Source organism: Carassius gibelio, chromosome B6, assembly GCF_023724105.1.
Source record: "Carassius gibelio isolate Cgi1373 ecotype wild population from Czech Republic chromosome B6, carGib1.2-hapl.c, whole genome shotgun sequence".
NCBI lineage: Eukaryota > Metazoa > Chordata > Actinopteri > Cypriniformes > Cyprinidae > Carassius > Carassius gibelio.
In genome coordinates, this window is record NC_068401.1 from 22576071 (window position 1) to 22592399 (window position 16329).

The 16329-nt window shown below is 39.0% G+C and overlaps 2 protein-coding genes across 6 annotated transcripts; both read left to right on the plus strand.

Annotated features, from left to right (window-relative positions):
- Nucleotides 1-32: 32 nt before the first annotated feature.
- eef1b2 (eukaryotic translation elongation factor 1 beta 2) lies at nt 33-2546 on the plus strand. Its single transcript, XM_052558996.1, has 6 exons — nt 33-392; nt 772-894; nt 1087-1216; nt 1405-1468; nt 2132-2257; nt 2345-2546. Exons 1-6 carry the CDS (start codon nt 313-315, stop codon nt 2497-2499), a joined length of 678 nt encoding a protein of 225 aa, XP_052414956.1. The 5' UTR covers nt 33-312; the 3' UTR covers nt 2500-2546.
- A 141-nt stretch (nt 2547-2687) lies between these two features.
- Nucleotides 2688-16213, plus strand: zdbf2 (zinc finger, DBF-type containing 2). 5 transcript variants are annotated; one of them, XM_052558983.1, is made up of 7 exons: nt 2688-3223; nt 3551-3641; nt 4015-4059; nt 4611-4638; nt 4751-4847; nt 5471-5598; nt 13339-16213. In XM_052558983.1, the coding sequence occupies exons 3-7, from the start codon at nt 4023-4025 to the stop codon at nt 15776-15778; spliced, it is 2730 nt and encodes a 909-aa protein (XP_052414943.1). In that variant the 5' UTR covers nt 2688-3223; nt 3551-3641; nt 4015-4022; the 3' UTR covers nt 15779-16213. The 5 variants fall into 5 exon arrangements, with proteins under 5 accessions (XP_052414943.1, XP_052414945.1, XP_052414944.1 ...); XM_052558985.1 differs by having other exon boundaries at nt 3551-3637; XM_052558984.1 differs by having other exon boundaries at nt 3572-3641.
- The last annotated feature ends 116 nt before the right edge of the window (nt 16214-16329 follow it).

The following is a 16329-nucleotide window of genomic DNA, read 5'->3' on the forward strand; positions in this document are numbered from 1 at the left end:
AAAGCAGTCATTTCCTTCTCTTGTTTCACGTTAAAAGTCAACCAGTCAACACGGTTGTCGGTATCTGTGAAATACAGTAAGATGGTTATCGTGCCGTCTTTATTGTCTTTAAAGGTTAAGCTGTACATACCTAGAGCAAATTGCTGTCAAAAATGTTCTATTTTCATGTTTTTGCTAAATATGTCAAGTGTGGGCGGAGTTATGTCGTCAGCGGTATAAAGACCCTCCCCAGTTCTTTTCTCGTTCCTTCGCTCTTCCTCCAGACTCAGGGTTCCACGTCTGTACACGAGGTCTCCCCGGTAACTTCTAACAATGGGATTCGGTGATCTTAAAACACCCGCTGGACTCAAGGTTCTGAATGAGTTTCTGGCAGACAAAAGTTACATCGAGGGGTAAGCTATTTTAAGAATATGTTTATCAAGTCTTCCTAGTTGGCTTGCAACAACTTGTGATTGTCCTCTTTTTCTTATGCTGTAATACTAAAATAATTTGGATGCAGTTATAACCATGACCTTTTACTTTTATACATTTTTGTAGCCATGAATTATGTGAATGTCCAATCAAACATTTTAGGTAGGATCTGTATTTATAGTAATTCCCTCTCACCCAAGTGCCAGGTGTCACATTTAAATTGCTGTATTGTGGATCCTTTGTAAATAAATTATGCAATTATATAACTTAATCCATTCATAAATTCATCTTATTGCTCATAGAGAAAACTCTACACACCTCACTACACATTGGATTGCTCAATATTCATTTTCTTGCCAGGTATGTGCCCTCTCAGGCTGATATTGCAGTGTTCGATGCTCTGTCTGGCGCCCCCTCTGCAGACCTCTGTCATGCTTTGCGGTGGTACAACCACATCAAGTCTTACCAGAAGGAAAAGGGCAGGTAATGTGTGGCTTGTTTGTAATATTTAATGTTTTGCAGGTACTTCCACCAATATATGATGATTATCCTATCACCATCTTTCGCCTGAGTGACTGATGCACAATCTTTCAAATTCTGATTTGGTTGGGAGTTCTCAGACTGTCAGTACTCTTGTGCAGTCACAAGGATTCACTCTCCTTTCCTTCCCTTTAGCCTTCCAGGTGTGAAGAAGCCTCTCGGTCAGTATGGCCCCGCTGGTGTGGAGGACACTACTGCAGCAGCTCCTGCAGCGGCTGATGAAGACGACGATGACATTGATCTGTTCGGTTCCGATGAGGAAGAGGCAAGTTCAGTAGCAGAAGGGATGGCATGTTGTGACAGAATTGCCTGGTCAAATGATGATTTTTCTCACCATCTTTCGGCTGATGTTGTGATGGACAACTTTTTCTTCCTGAAAACCAGTTAGGAAAAAATGACCATGCAGTTGCTGTAAGTTTGTGCACCCCTAGTCATGGATCTTTTTCTTTACAGGATGAGGAAACCATAAAGATCAAGGAAGAGAGGCTTGCAGCATACAATGCAAAGAAGGCAAAGAGTACGTATTAACTGCCTCTTAAATGCACACTACTGGTCAAAAGTTTGCAATAGATTTACGGTTTTTGAAGTCTTTTAAGCTCACCAAGGAAATCATAAATCATTCTAATGCGCTGATTTGGCACTCCGTTATCAATGTTTTCTCATCAATGTTGAAAACCGTTTTTGCTGCCTAAATATATTTGTGGAAACCATTTAAATGTGTAAAAATGTATGTCTAACCCAGAACTTTTAATTGTGATGTATCATGATTTCCACATAAGCAGCAAAAACTTTTTACATTTTAAGAAGTTTTTCCTTAACACCAAATCTGCATATTAGAATGATTTCTGAAGGATCATGTGACAAAGAAGGCTTGACTAATTGATACAAAAAAAAAAAATAATTTTAATGATAAAATTGAATATGGTGTAGTAATGTTAGTGTTTTTATCCAAATCAGCCATGCTGAGAACAGACATCTTTCAACAACTTAAATCCTAATGGTTACAAACTTCTGACATTGTGATAGTTATGTGATTTTTCATATTACTATCTTTTGGCTGAATGATGTTACTTGACTTTTATTATTATTTTATTTTTTTTGCCTGATATCCACTAGTCGTTTTTATTATTGGATTCCTGTGTTTGCTTTACCATTGACTGTCATTTTAATGTCTGAGCAGAGCCTGCACTTATCGCCAAGTCTTCCATCTTGTTGGATGTCAAGCCCTGGGATGATGAAACTGACATGGCCAAACTTGAAGAGTGTGTCCGCAGCATTCAGTTGGACGGTTTAGTCTGGGGACAATGTAAGTAAAAATACAGTGCAAGTCAAAAGTTTGCTGCATATTTTTGTATTTCAATAGACTAATTGTCTCGTGACTTCTCCTGTACAGCTAAGCTGTTGCCTGTCGGCTATGGCATCAAGAAGCTTCAGATTGCCTGTGTTGTTGAGGATGATAAAGTTGGAACAGACCAGCTGGAGGAACTTATCACAGCCTTTGAGGACTATGTGCAGTCCATGGATGTAGCAGCCTTCAACAAGATCTGAAACCCCACAGAACAAAGCATTAATACAATAAAAGCACTTCAAATGCACTTTTGTATGTGGTTTATTTTTAAGTTGTCCTCTGTGTTGCTTCGAATTGAAAATGTTACATTTGTCATGAATGTGCTGTCTTTTTTATGAACTTAGTACAGTTTCTGTCTCTTCCATACATTAAAAAAAAGTTTAAATGCACTGAGAAATTTCTAATACTGTATCAAATTGTAACCAATTTAACTTTAGGTTGATTTTAATGTCATTTGCAGGGCAAGTTTATTTGTTTTTATTGCACAAAGTCATAGTTTACTACACTAATAATGTTACAATCAATGCATGTAGTCAGATTTTTCTATAAAGGTTATTTTGTCGCGGTGAGTTTGCAGCCCATTGATTAATAAAGCTTAAGACTTTTCTAGTGGGCGGATTCCCGCGCTTTACTCTTACGTCAACGTCACGCCACGAGCAGACCTAAGCTAAATACGGATACCGATGGGATCTAAGTGGAATAACGTCTTTAATCCAGTGACCGCACGATGAAGACTGCAGCCACATTATGTTAATGTATTTTGTAGATCATCTATAAGTGAAAATGTACTTAATCTAGATCCCGCTGTCCACGTTGTCATGCTAAGTGTCACTAGCTTGCTAAGTGAACTAGCATAGCTGGCTAGCTTAAACTACAGTTTGTTTGTTCCAAAACAATGTGGATATTCTGAAGCCGTGTAAAAATGTAAGCGTTTTCAAATACATTTTACGTTAAAGTGTATTTATGTGGGGATATTTGGGCGTGCTGTTTAAATGGCCATGTTTGTGTGTGCAGGCCAGTACATATATGAGTATTAATTTGACTAAGTTAAAGCTGGACCGTGAAAACACTTCAAATTAATGACAAGTTCATTATGTACATGTTCTAAAGTATCAAACTTGATTTAAGATACAAATAGTGCTTTATTAATGTATCTTTCGCTCTTAATGTATTAGTTCGTATAATAAGCAAGTGCACTTACAAGAAACGTAAGTGTTTTCTAATTCTGCTTAATGTATCCTATATCTTTAGATGCGGCTTTTAACTTACCAGACGTGGCTGTACACCTCTACGCAGTGATGTGACACGGAAACATTCCTCTCATCCTCTCTCCTCCACGTAGGTGAGTGTGTGTGTGTGTCTGTATATATATAGAGAGAGTTTTATATATAGAGAGAGAGAGTATATTTATTTAATATGCCTGTTCATAAAAAGAAAACAATAATAATAATCATTCTTAAAGTCTATTGCTAAAATTTATTTATAAAATTCTCAACAATTTAGCATTACTCAAAAATTGCATAGCAGTGAATATATGTTTCTGCGGTGCCCAGATCAAGAAAGATCACATATATTAGAAAAATTACTGGATTTGCAAGATAACGCTGTAAATGCATATTCAAAATGTTAATAGTGAAATATTTCTGAATGTCCAACAGTTCAGTCATACACCACACAACTCTTATCTTACTCTGTGTCTGTGTAATTGTTTATAGACATCACCATGCCCTTGGAGGAGGGAGCACAGTCCTCTGCTAAAAGTGAGGCAGTTTTTACTAATCAGTTTTTTGTGTGTGTCACTGAGCACTGGAGATCCTGGAGGGACTATTAAAATACTAATGAATCATACACCATTAGGATAATAAAATAGATTTTTATAATAAATAACTTTTTAAAGGGATATCAATGCAGTCAAACTGTATAGCATTTTGGTACAGATTGATCTGTCATTTGTTAGAAATCTAGTCAAACTAGACAAAGGCGAGCATGGACCGGTTGTGAGACATATTCTTATCTTCGAAAAAGTATGAACAACACAAAAAAAAAAGAAAAGAGAGAGAAAGAAAAATACCTAGAGAGTACCTAGACAAAAATAAATATGGGTAAATGATGTAGATGAACATTGTTCATGAGGAATCTTTGCCTGAAGATATCTAATAAATAAGAACAATTTAAATGTTTTGAAGGTATTTTTAACATTTGAATATATTTGGTATTGTCTTGGGTCACCACTGATGTCCAATGTAACATTGTGTCCTGAAGCTAAACTTGTTGATGTTATGTTTTGTCAATGTTTTTTTATGTGTTGTAGAAGCAGAGAGACGTGACATGTCCGGCAGGTGAGTTGTCTGAAAATAAATTTGCAGCAGTCCATTATCCATCCCATTATGTGTTTATATTACAAATTGACAATAAATACATATCAAAACCTATTATTTACCCTATCTGAAGGACTAGTAGAGGAGAAGAGCCCGTTGCTGGTCCTTCCAGCTCCCAACGACAGGGTTACTGCAGCTGCTGTCAAGTTCTTTACAATAGTGTGGAACAGGTATGTAACTCTTCATCATTCCTCCCTTTAGAAATACTGTTGTGGTCAAGATAATGATCAAAGTATTTGTTAAGTTTGGGTTAATAGTTCCATTTTAACAATTTAAGGTGAACCACTACCAAATATAAGACCCTGGACCACAAAACCAGTCTTAAGTCTCTTGGGTATATTTTTAGCAATAACCAAAAAAACATTGTATGGGTAAAAATGATCGATTATTCTTTTATGCCAAAAATCATTAGGATAGTGAGTAAAGATCATGTTCCATGCGGGTGTTTTGTCAGTTTCCTACCATAAATACATCAAAACGTAATTTTTGTTTAGTAATATGCATTGCTTAGAATTCATTTGGACAACTTCAAAGGCCATTTTCTCAGTATTTAGATTTTTTTGCCCCCTCAGATTCCATATATTAAAATAGTTGTATCTCTGGCAAATATTGTCCCATCCTAACAAACCATACATCAATAGAAAGGTTTTGTGGTCCAGGGTCACATATATTTATATTGGGTTTTAAAAAAAATTATGACACGCATTTATGATAATCAGACCTGGTAATAATTATTAATATTATGACATTATGAGTTATGTCTTTTTTGTGAACAACAAATTTTATTCTGCAGCACATCTTGAGTTCCCAACATAGAGAAGTGGTACGAGCTACTAGAGCTAATGTATCTTCTGGAGGTTTGTTAGAGAGATTTCTCCAGGATGTGCTTCAGTATCATCCTCATCGCTATAGTGATACACGGTATGGTATTCAGATCAGATTTCTTATTTAGCTTTGTTGACATGTTCCCATAAAATAATGCATAGTTTGAGTTTTGTGAATTGTAGGGATGAAACAATTCACTGAACTCATGATTCAACTGGATTCACGATTTTGATTTAAAGATTCGATTTTCTTGCAATTTATTTTTTTAGAAAATGAATTTAAAGACATTATACAGTAAATTAAAAGTTGTCCTTTTATTAAGGTTATTGCTGCATGTTTCTTTGTGACATTGAAATATAACAAAACTAAATTGAAATTTTAAAACAACCCCCAAATTAAATAAGCAAGTTACACAAATAAAATAAATATCTTCATATAGGCAATCTTAAGTCTTTGTCTGTGCTCTTTCCATTTAAAATTAGAGGCACTACTGTATTTTAATCACGATCCAAACAAAGATGCAGCATTCATGCAGCATGAGAAGTTTTTAATCTACATTGAACTGTATATTTTAAAAATTAGAAATTTCAAAAACGTCTCTGGTTACAAATGTAACCATGGTTCCCTGAGTAGGGAACGAGACACTGCGTCCTCTAGGGGTCACTATGGGGAACACCTTGTCGTGACCCATGTCTGAAGCAAACATTGATAAACACCAACAAGTTGGCCTGCGACAGCCCCTGATGTCACTACCGGTGTGACTATAGATAAATATGTGCCCGGAGAACATGTAATTCACTTCTTCATCTGAAGCTTGCGTCCGAAGCATGGCAGGAAGCTAGAGGACGCATTGTCTTGTTCCCTACTCAGGGAACCATGGTTACATTCCTAACCTGAGATGTTCCCTTTCAAGGGAACTTCGAACTGCGTCCTCTAGGGGTCGCTATGGGGAACAGTATACCCATGCCGCCATGCTGAGGGGAGTGCATACCAGAATCATGACTAGCCTGAACCAGGAAGTTGGTCACAGATAACACGGTAACACCGGAGAGCGCCAGAATGTTTTCTTCTGAGGTGCTTGTGCATTGCAGTTATGCTGCCGTCGTGCACCATATCGGTTTTGCAAATGGAACAAATGATCATTTTATTTGGCCTCTGTTTAAGGTATTCCCATACTTTTGATAACCGTGGTCTCTGTTTTTGTGATAGAATGCAACTTTCTCCATTCCCAGGAGCAAAAAGCCATTACGCGTAATGTAAAGTCACGCACGTCAACGTATTTTTGTAGTCGACATAATCGATGACGTTGATGCGACGTTGCAGCACTAGTCTGGACCATCAGTAAGGGGGTTACTATGAACCATAGAACCAACCAAAAACACCATAGGTCCAGCATAGGAGACTGTTATGCAAGAAGTTCCCACCTAACCTCGGTCAGGTGGAGAGCTGGTGGTCACAGGGGAATTAGGAGGGGGAAGATAAGGGCAGATGTAAAGACCCCCAAAGGGAATGAGTAGATACTCAAGTATCGCTCTGATTCAGACGAAAATGCTGATGCCTCATCTGGATAACATCCCTTATGTGTTGCCTCAGACCGAGATGGACCAGGACCCCTATGTTGTTCTGGCTCAGAACTGGACTTTCGTGGTGCGGTGCAGCTCAGCTACCTGATCAGGGGAAAGGCCTTTGCCTTTATCCAGGTCTTTCAGCAGATCAGCCTGATACTGTTGAAGCACAGCAGTTGTGTGCAATGAAGCCACAGCATGACCTGCTGCTGCGTATGACTTGCCATTTAAGCAAGATGTATCCTGAAGGGGCTTAGATGGCAAGGAGGGAGTTTTAAGATAGGACATCTCCCCCACAGAGAGATAGCTAGCCATCGTCTCTTCTAGATGTTGACAGATGTATCTGTTTTGCCAATTAATCGGCACCGATAGTTTATTGCTGGAACAATCGGTTATCGGCAACTATCTGTGCCAATAGTTTTCAGGGTTGCGTCTGTTGCTGGAGTGACTGAGAAGGATCTCTTTTCATAGTGCGAGAGTGGCCTCTAGTGGTTGAAATTCACTGACAGAATGTGCTGTTTGTTTAGACACGTAATGCTGCATGCCGAACAGAGTGAGAAACTTCAGACCCGAATGCAACTGACAGAAAATCCTGCCGCGCCTCAGAGCGCCATTCACATAGTTTTGCATTAAATTACATTATATTCGCCTCAAATCTTTGTTAATGTACATAATGAATTGTATATTGAGCATTTTCATCGAAACGTTTGTCTTTGTGTGGCTCTAATAAAGTCTGTATGCTTAATTTATAGAGCTATAATATAGATCGCTCTTTCTGTTTGCTCCGTTTTTTTAAACACTGAACTTCAAACTTATCTATGCCTTATTTGTTCATTCTTGAAGTAAACTTGTGTCCGTTTGGTGAATAAATAAACAGTTTTAGACCGCTGCTTGAGTTCTATGCGGTGCGTCCAGAGTGTGTATGTGAGTTCCCCTAGACTCAGCGCTGCTCTTTCATTTTGAATAGATAATCATTAAGTGTTCAAGAATAGAAGCAGGTAAAGTGTGAGAGTATACATTGTGCTGGTATAAATGTAGGACCCTGTGATTCGGTGATGCAGAAAACACGGGACCAAATCGTGGAATCCATTTATAAAAACAGAATTCACAGTTCAATGCGGAATATCACAGAATTGGTCAAATTTTCAATTAATCAATCAAAAGTAGGTCATTACACTTAAATCAAATCATGATATGGACTAGTATCTGTAACTATTAAGCCGTGAAAGTTGATTTAAAAATGAAGCGCGCGTGACGCTTGCAGTGATTTCAGCGTCTGCCGTACATAAAACAAATAAACATAAACGCATCTTCAGAACTGATCTGAGAGAGCATTCATGAGCATCTGACTGTTTGATTTGAGTAAAACTAGCCTCATATCACATAAACAGAACTGTAAAGGTATTCACGGCTACCTGTCAAAATAAAAGTCCAGTCTGTTTTTTCAGTAGAATGTACATAGCCTACAACTAAAATGAAACAAATATTATTTTTAAAGGAATATTAACACTATATTTCTTCTTTGTTTTAATTTTAATAGTAAAACCCCTTTGTTTGCCAAAAAAAAGTTTGCTTAATTTTCAGTAATTAAAAGATAAATGAAATTAATCTTTCATGCCTTCATGTGATAACCAGGAAATGTTTAATACACAACACAGAATTTTTGAGGGGAAAAAAATCATAAGGCTACTATATGAAAAAAATGAATAAATTAAGTTTAGGGCTGTCAAATGATTAAAATTTTTAATCAAATTAATCCGAATTTTCAGTGGATTAATCATGATTAATCACTATTTGCAATTACACCTGAATCCTAACCATTTTTTTTTTCTGAAATGCATACCAAAAGATAAATAACAGGACACAGATACATAATTTTCATGTATTGATTCATCAATATGGGGTTCTTTTTTTCTGAATTTCAAAAGTTTAACATTTACTTAGATCAGTGATCCTCAAATCTGGCTCGCGAGATCCACTTTCCTGCGAAGTTTAGCTCTAACCCTAATCAAACACGCATGAGTTTGCTAATCAGTGTCTTCAGGATCATAAGAAAATCACAGGCAGGTGTGTTTAATTAGAGTCGGAGCTAAACTCTGCAGGAAACTGGATCTCGCGAGCCAGATTTGAGGATCAATGACTTAGATCAAATTTACCTGAGCACTATATCAAACCATGCCATTTAACTACAGATAGTGTAAGAGTTTTAGGTGAACCAGTGGTTAAATATAGCCACATATCTATGAAATTATGCATAGAGAAACTCGAAAGAATGAACTCAGAAACACAAACATGCGCCACCATCACATAAGCAGCACTCTGCGCACTCTTGTTTTTGGGAGGTGTTCATTTGCTCTGCCACAATACTTTAGGATCGATATTTTCACGTTCTGAAGGCTTCAAGTGCCAGTAAAACCAAGTAAAAATGCATATGCTTTCCCAAACAGCTGTAATTTTCGCTGCATTGCATGTAGGCAATGGAAAAAGTTTCAGCGTATCAACTACCAAAGTCGTCTCTGTTTATCGAGCTTGGCATGAATGTATTTGAGAGTAACTGGAGTAAAACCTTAAGCTTCTTCGGTGTTTTCGTTGCGGCGCTCGCAGCTGTCTTTTACTATCTTGAGAATTCAGAGAGCTACGAGACTTTCCTGACCTGAATAATTTGTCACACTGCGCATGCGTGAAATGCGTAAAAAAATTTGATGTAATTAACGACAAACAACTAATTAACATCGTTAACGCGCTATTTTTGACAGCCCTAATTAAGTTGTTTTATGGATTCTAGAGCTGAAACAACGAATCGATTTAATCGATTAAAATCGATTATTAAAATAGTTGTCAACTAATTTAGTAATCGATTCGTCGCTAAATAAATTTTATTTGCCATAAGCGGCTCATTTCGTGCATATTTCAAATCTGCGGTGACCAAAGTGTGGCAGTAATGAGCCACCGGAGGTTTTACTCAGCCAGTACAGCAGGTGAAGTAGCGAATAGCCAATAGCTGGCCTCGTTTTATGTCACGTGATTCCCGAACAGCGTCTCTGCAGCATTCAGCGGGAAGTGGGAGTACTTTACTTTGAGCCTTCAAAATGAAGAGTAACCTGTAAACTCTGCACTACTGAACTGTTTAAGGGGCCGTTCACATATCGTGTCTTTTGCGTGCTCAAGTTCGTTATTTCCTATGTAGGCGCGCAGTATGCACTCTCATAATGGAAGCGACGCGGTCGCGACACGCACGCGGTGCAATGCGCCCGTTTTTCCAGGCGCGTCCGCACCGCATCCATTTATCCTTTGCTGAAATTTCCGGGTCTTCATGGAGAGGGCACGTCATGGTTGCTTAGCAAAGGCAGACGCCTCAGGGGCGCTTCCCGAGCGCTTTGGAAAGAAGGAGAAAGCGGCGCGACTAGCGTTTTCCACGCGTTTTTAGTTGCGATATGTGAACGGCCCCTAAGAATTTTATTTGTGCAGATTCTCCAGTACAAGGTTGTTTGCAAATGTTTAGTCGTAAAAGCTGATAACATTGCTTTTTAACAGTTAACATTTAAAGCTTTACAAACATGTTATGTGATCAGTTTGTCGTTTACCAGTTCATAATTCAGACTTGCAGCCTAATTATGACTGAATGAGAGAGGTAAATGTTTGAGTATATTTAAAATGCACTTCTTTTCTAAGTATTCACTGCTCTTTTTCACACAGCAGGTTTTTTGTGTGTGTCCCAATTTTTTTTTTCTGGACAACCTTCTGATGGATTTTACTTTAAATTGTGAGTTCCATTCAGGTTTCATGCCATTGGCACTTTTTATTCGAAGGATTGTTTACAATTTCACAGCATAAGCTATAAAGCTTTTTCCCAGTAAATAATAAAATACAATGCACTGCAATTTTATTCTGTTTTATCCTTATACTTCGTGAAAATATGTTCTCAAAGATTCCTTAAGCTTTGTTTGGGATGTTAAACTACTTTAGGAACTCTAAGGACTGCCATGGTGAAAACAATATTTGAAATCTCCTTGTGAATTTTGCTAGAGTATGGGTCAGTGTTTTGATTGCATAAGAGTTAGACAAAGGATTACTAACATAATAAAACAACTCCAGGTATATTTTTGATGAGGATATGACAATGCAAAATGTTTAAAATCTCTTAAAAATCTATGCTGAATGATAAAGACCCTTTATTAATAATTTACTTGGGGGAAAAAATGGGAAAAACTAAAATATAAGTACATAAACCGATTAATCGATTAATCGTAAAAATAATCGACAGATTAATCGATTATCAAAATAATCGTTAGTTGCAGCCCTAATGGATTCAAATAATTAGACATGCTAAAACACAGATAGGATATCTCCCCCACAGAGAGATTGCTGGTCAGTGAAAAAGTGAAAGTTCCCGGTAACAATAAAAAATATGGTGAGAAAAAATAAAACATTTCATTGGGCCCTAAACATGTAATTTTTGTTAAACTTTTATTAAATCGTGTAAAAATATATACGTTTTAATAAATTAGACTTACTTTTTGATAAATAAAATGTAACTATTAAAACAGAGTGGAGAAAAAAAAACTGAATCCAGAAAAATTAAAATGGCAATAACAGAAATTGGAAAACAATCAAATTTAGGAAAAAATCAAATGGATTTTGTGGTAATTTCAACATTTACTAATACTATTATTATTACTTTTATTAATATAATTACTACTACTAGTATGATTCAGTACTGTGTTTTTTGTTGTTGTTGTTGTTTTTTAATAAAGCACTATTTTCGTTTTTGTTCAGTATCCATTTAAAAAACTATCGGTTAATTAATCTGTGTTGCCAGTGTGGTCCAACCTAGCTATCGGCATCGGCAAAATCCAATATTGGTCGACCTCTAATCTCTCATAGCCACTTTCGCACATCACCTAAATGTTGGAATAACTCGTATGCTGAAACCGATGGATGCGTCTATTCCATTCCTTTGCGCTCTCTGTATTGAGATCAGAAGTGGATAAATGGAAGGCTCACCTGAACTGAAGGGCTGTGGTCAGAAAAATAACGCTCATCGAGACAACCTCGTGGCATCACCTTGCTAGTGCACATCAATGGCAAGTCAAACTTTGCCGTGGCACAATCCATAACCTCAAACAGCTCTACATATGCAGGGCAGGAGTATTGAGAAGGTCCAGCCTCGGCTTCTTCGCAATCCTCGGACATCTCCTGCTCTTCCTGAGCCAAACCCAGCAGAGTACTAGCCTTTGTATCGGAAAGTTTTAAAGAAATAACATCATCCTCCAGAGGCTCTCTCTCATCCACAGCCGACAAGCACGAAGGGGAAAGTCCCTTTCTAAACTTCTCAGCCAGATCCTCCTGTGATCCCCAAAAGCTCATTCTCCTCCATGCCTCAGCATGGCCGGTCCTGAACCGCAGGAAGCAGATGGCTGCCCTGCTTTCCTTGAAAAGAGAGACAAACGAGAGCGGAGCTTTTTCATTGAAAAACGCTTACAGTGCATGCAGATTGCTCCTTCAAGGATATTGCGTGCGTGCTCACCCAAACAAACAACATAAAGATTGTGTGTGTCATCGGGTGTCAAATAATGATGACAAGGATGCTAACACTGTCTTAACGCTTTGCTAGTAGTCACCATCATTGATAGAGATAGATCGCTCTTACCACGTTCAGATGCACGCTTCAAACAGAACAGTTAGTGAAGACTAAGAAGAGAACGACGTGTTCTCCCGGCACCTATTTATCTATAGTCGCATCGGTAGTGTTTTTTTTGGTGTTTTTCCATGTATGCTAAACCGGTCCTTGGCGCTAAAAAGGTTGGGGACCGCTCCCCTAGAGGACGCAGTTCAAAGTTCCCTTGAAAGGGAACTAAATGGTATGAATTCAGTTTTGTGAATCTATACGTCATAAAACATATCTGAACAAAACAACAGACGAGCTGAATGAGACACAAATTCACTTTCTGCCAGCAGGTGGAACTTATGAACAGCAATGTAAACAAAGTAGAGCTGCATGAACACTACTTTAATATGCATTGTTCAGAGGCAAGATAAAAAGAAAATACCACGTACATTTTTCTAAACAGAGTCAGTTCCCATCAGAGATACATTAATATAAACTTCTACTTCAATTGTATAGTGATTTGTTTGGCATCTAAACTATTTTGAATTGTCATACATTTTAATCGATTTTCAACCTGCTCACGGTTCATTGTTACATCTCTAGTGAATAAAAAAAAAAACACTGCATTCTCTTGCTGTTTTTGACACCTCTTTTTCTCTGTAGACCTACCCATGCTGATCTACCTTTGCTAACCACCCCACTCATCCCAAAGGAGGTGCTCTCAGAGGTGTACTGTGGATCAGATGATGATTGTGTCTCTATTGGGACACGTGAGGAGATGCCTACCTCTGATGAAGAGTCTTGTGAAATGCTGCAAATTGCAGCCTCAACTCCAGCAGTGATAACTGACCTTACTGCATCTACACATGTACAAGGCCCTTCCCAAAAAGGAAAAATGGTGCCTGAAGCACCTCCCCCTGGAAAGTACTCTCCCACACAGGGTTTTTTGCACAGGACTAGTGGCAGCTCTGCCAACGACCAACCGAATACATCACAATTGACACTAACTGTACAGAGACAGATTTTACAAACAAACCCCCCTGGACATCCCAGTGCTTCAGAGGGTCCACCAGTCACCAAGACTGGAGCTGTTGAACACAGGAAAGCGCACAAGAAGACCAATAGGGATAAAGAGGGGAGCGACTCCATTACAGCTTCCCGTGCGCCACCAGCTGCAAAGTGCATTACCTCGAAGAACCAGCCTTCAACCTTTCGATCAGTGGCTGAAGAGTCCACAGTGTGGACTTCAGCACTGCCACCTTGGAAAGGCCCCCATAGGGAACAGACATTCAGTCATCTGTCTGATGAGATTCGAGATGTGATAGAGGAGGTTATTGAAAAATACTGTTATGGCCACAGTCTCAATGTCGATCCGCAGGAGGATGGTAGCTTCGTTCTAAGTCCTCAGTCTATGAGTCAATCCAAAGGCAGTGAAGAATGGGACAATGCAATACAGATGGCGTTGGGAAAGACAAAGGCTGAAGAAAAAAATTTAGCAGAGTTACTGGAAGTGCATATAAATCTTGAAGACCAAGGATACCAGACTCAGCTGGACACAGCCCTGAACACTGTGGGAACGCCTGAGGATAACAAGGAGAGTTCTGCTGAGAAGGTGTTTCCTGATCTTCCCCACATACCACAGTCTTTTGTTGGCAAAACATTGACACAGGTGATGTTTGAAGATGATGTGAAGATAGATTCCATAGTAAAAGAATTCCAACAAGGCCAGTTCCGTTGCTATTTTGACAGCGAATCATTAGCTAGGTTTGGGAAGCACAGTAAAAAAAGGAGAAAGAAAAAGAAGCAGGACAATAAAGAGGAGGCAGATAACGCTGGGTGGGAGCCTACAGACATCTTGCCACTCATGGATCACAATGAAGAAGACCCCAAACAATCTGCTATTTTGAAAAAGTCTAGGCAAAGAATTTACAGACTTGCATCACGTTGCCAAGTGGTAAAGGTAAGCCACAGCACACAGACCATCCCTCTTAGCTGCCCTGTGGTGCGGCGAAAATCGTCACAAGAAACATTCCCCTCAACACACAGTGAAGAGCCCCAGCAGTGCCCCAGCCCTGAAAGGACCCCTGACATGAAGACCAGACTCTGTGCTTTGAAGCTTCCAGCTTCTTATTTCAAGATAATGAGTCCTCTACAGCCCAAAACTGTTGTCTATGTGCTTTCTTCCCCAGACGGGGGTCAAGGAATCTCCAAGCCTACCCCTATTAAGAAAGCAGGTAGGAAACGGAAGTCATGTGATAGCGATGTTGGCCTGAAGTACAAATACAAAAAGACACCTCTTAAGTTCTATGACCCTTTGACCAATAGGATCTTAAAGAGTCCACCAAAAGGCATGTCTTCACCCTCTAATTCCAAGTCTCTTTCACATGTCCGACAGCTATTCCGTAGCCTTAGTCCAGATATTAATAAGGAGAGGCAGGGCCTGGGGCAGGGGCAGTCATCAGCAGATTCTCGGAAGGCTCGAGGTAGGAGCAGCATGGTTGATCTATGTACCTCCACCTCAGACTCCATTCTGGACAGCGGTGGCCCCTCAGAACCTGGTTCTTCTTTGTCTAGCAGCCGAAAAGCCTTATTCACCCGCTCCTCTATCTCAAGTAGTAGTTGTTTCCTCCTAGGACACCTCACAGCATCTACCCATGTGGATGATTCTTCCAAAGCACTTTCTCACTCTTGTGCGGGCAGTTCCTATAAGGTTGGAGGACTGGACCAAGATGAATGCCGCCAACAAGTGGCAGTTGACCAAACACCAATCAGACGTAGCTCACGGAGGGCTGGACCTCTGACTTCAGCCAAGAGACCACCAGTACCCCCTTACAGGACCAAAAGGAAGTCACCCAAGCCACAGCGCAAAGCAAAATCACAAGGCAATCTCCTGCAAACTGTTGGCTCCCGTATATCTGCAGAATGTAGGACATCTCCCAGAAACAAGAGCCCTGCTAGGTCCTCACTTAGATCATCGGCTTCCTCTAAACTGGCGATTCAGCCGGTTATTACATCCTCTTCTAAACAAATAAATACAATGCTCAGTGCCAGTCAGCAGAAGAGAGTGAGGGGGAGGACTTCCACTGTACATATAGCAGAATGAGCGTTATTAGACACCAGCCATGAGCATAAGCTGTCTTCTGTTTTTTCGAATGCTGTATAGTTTTGCACAGTTGAATTTCGGCTGACTGTTTCTAGTTGAAGTTCATTTTTGTCTCTATATGTTTGTTTATTTGTCATATGCATTTTTTAACTTGTAATGAGTATATTTTTTAAGTTTATAATGGGTATTTTCTCAAAGGTTGATGGTTGTAAATTAAATTTATAATGAATATTTTTGTCCTTGATAGTGATATATTCAAGCATTTTTCACAATGGGTTTTGGCATTATTAAACTGTAAAAATAGCAAACCTTCAAATGCATAAATTGCTCAAGTTAGCAATGCACAGCCTACAAAAGTAGCAAATGTGGTCTTTGGGATTCCACCATTCATTCTCTCTCACAAACACACAATAAAAATGCCTTTTAGGCCTTTTACACTGTAGTTTAAATGTGGATTAATGTTAAATCTTTTTGTGCATATATTATTGCACTAACACTTTGTCTTATGGTTGTTGAGATCTAAGCATCTAAAGAACACAGCAGACATTGTG

Bases quoted from the DNA above. Each gene is read 5' to 3' on its own strand.
- eef1b2 (XM_052558996.1), top strand. From the start codon at position 313: ATGGGATTCGGTGATCTTAAAACACCCGCTGGACTCAAGGTTCTGAAT. The intron at 895-1,086 runs GTAATGTGTGGC...CCTTCCCTTTAG, and splicing joins TACCAGAAGGAAAAGGGCAG to CCTTCCAGGTGTGAAGAAGC. The intron at 1,217-1,404 runs GCAAGTTCAGTA...TTTTCTTTACAG, and splicing joins TCGGTTCCGATGAGGAAGAG to GATGAGGAAACCATAAAGAT.
- zdbf2 (XM_052558983.1), top strand. From the start codon at position 4,023: ATGCCCTTGGAGGAGGGAGCACAGTCCTCTGCTAAAA. The intron at 4,060-4,610 runs GTGAGGCAGTTT...TATGTGTTGTAG, and splicing joins AGCACAGTCCTCTGCTAAAA to AAGCAGAGAGACGTGACATG. The intron at 4,639-4,750 runs GTGAGTTGTCTG...CCCTATCTGAAG, and splicing joins AGACGTGACATGTCCGGCAG to GACTAGTAGAGGAGAAGAGC.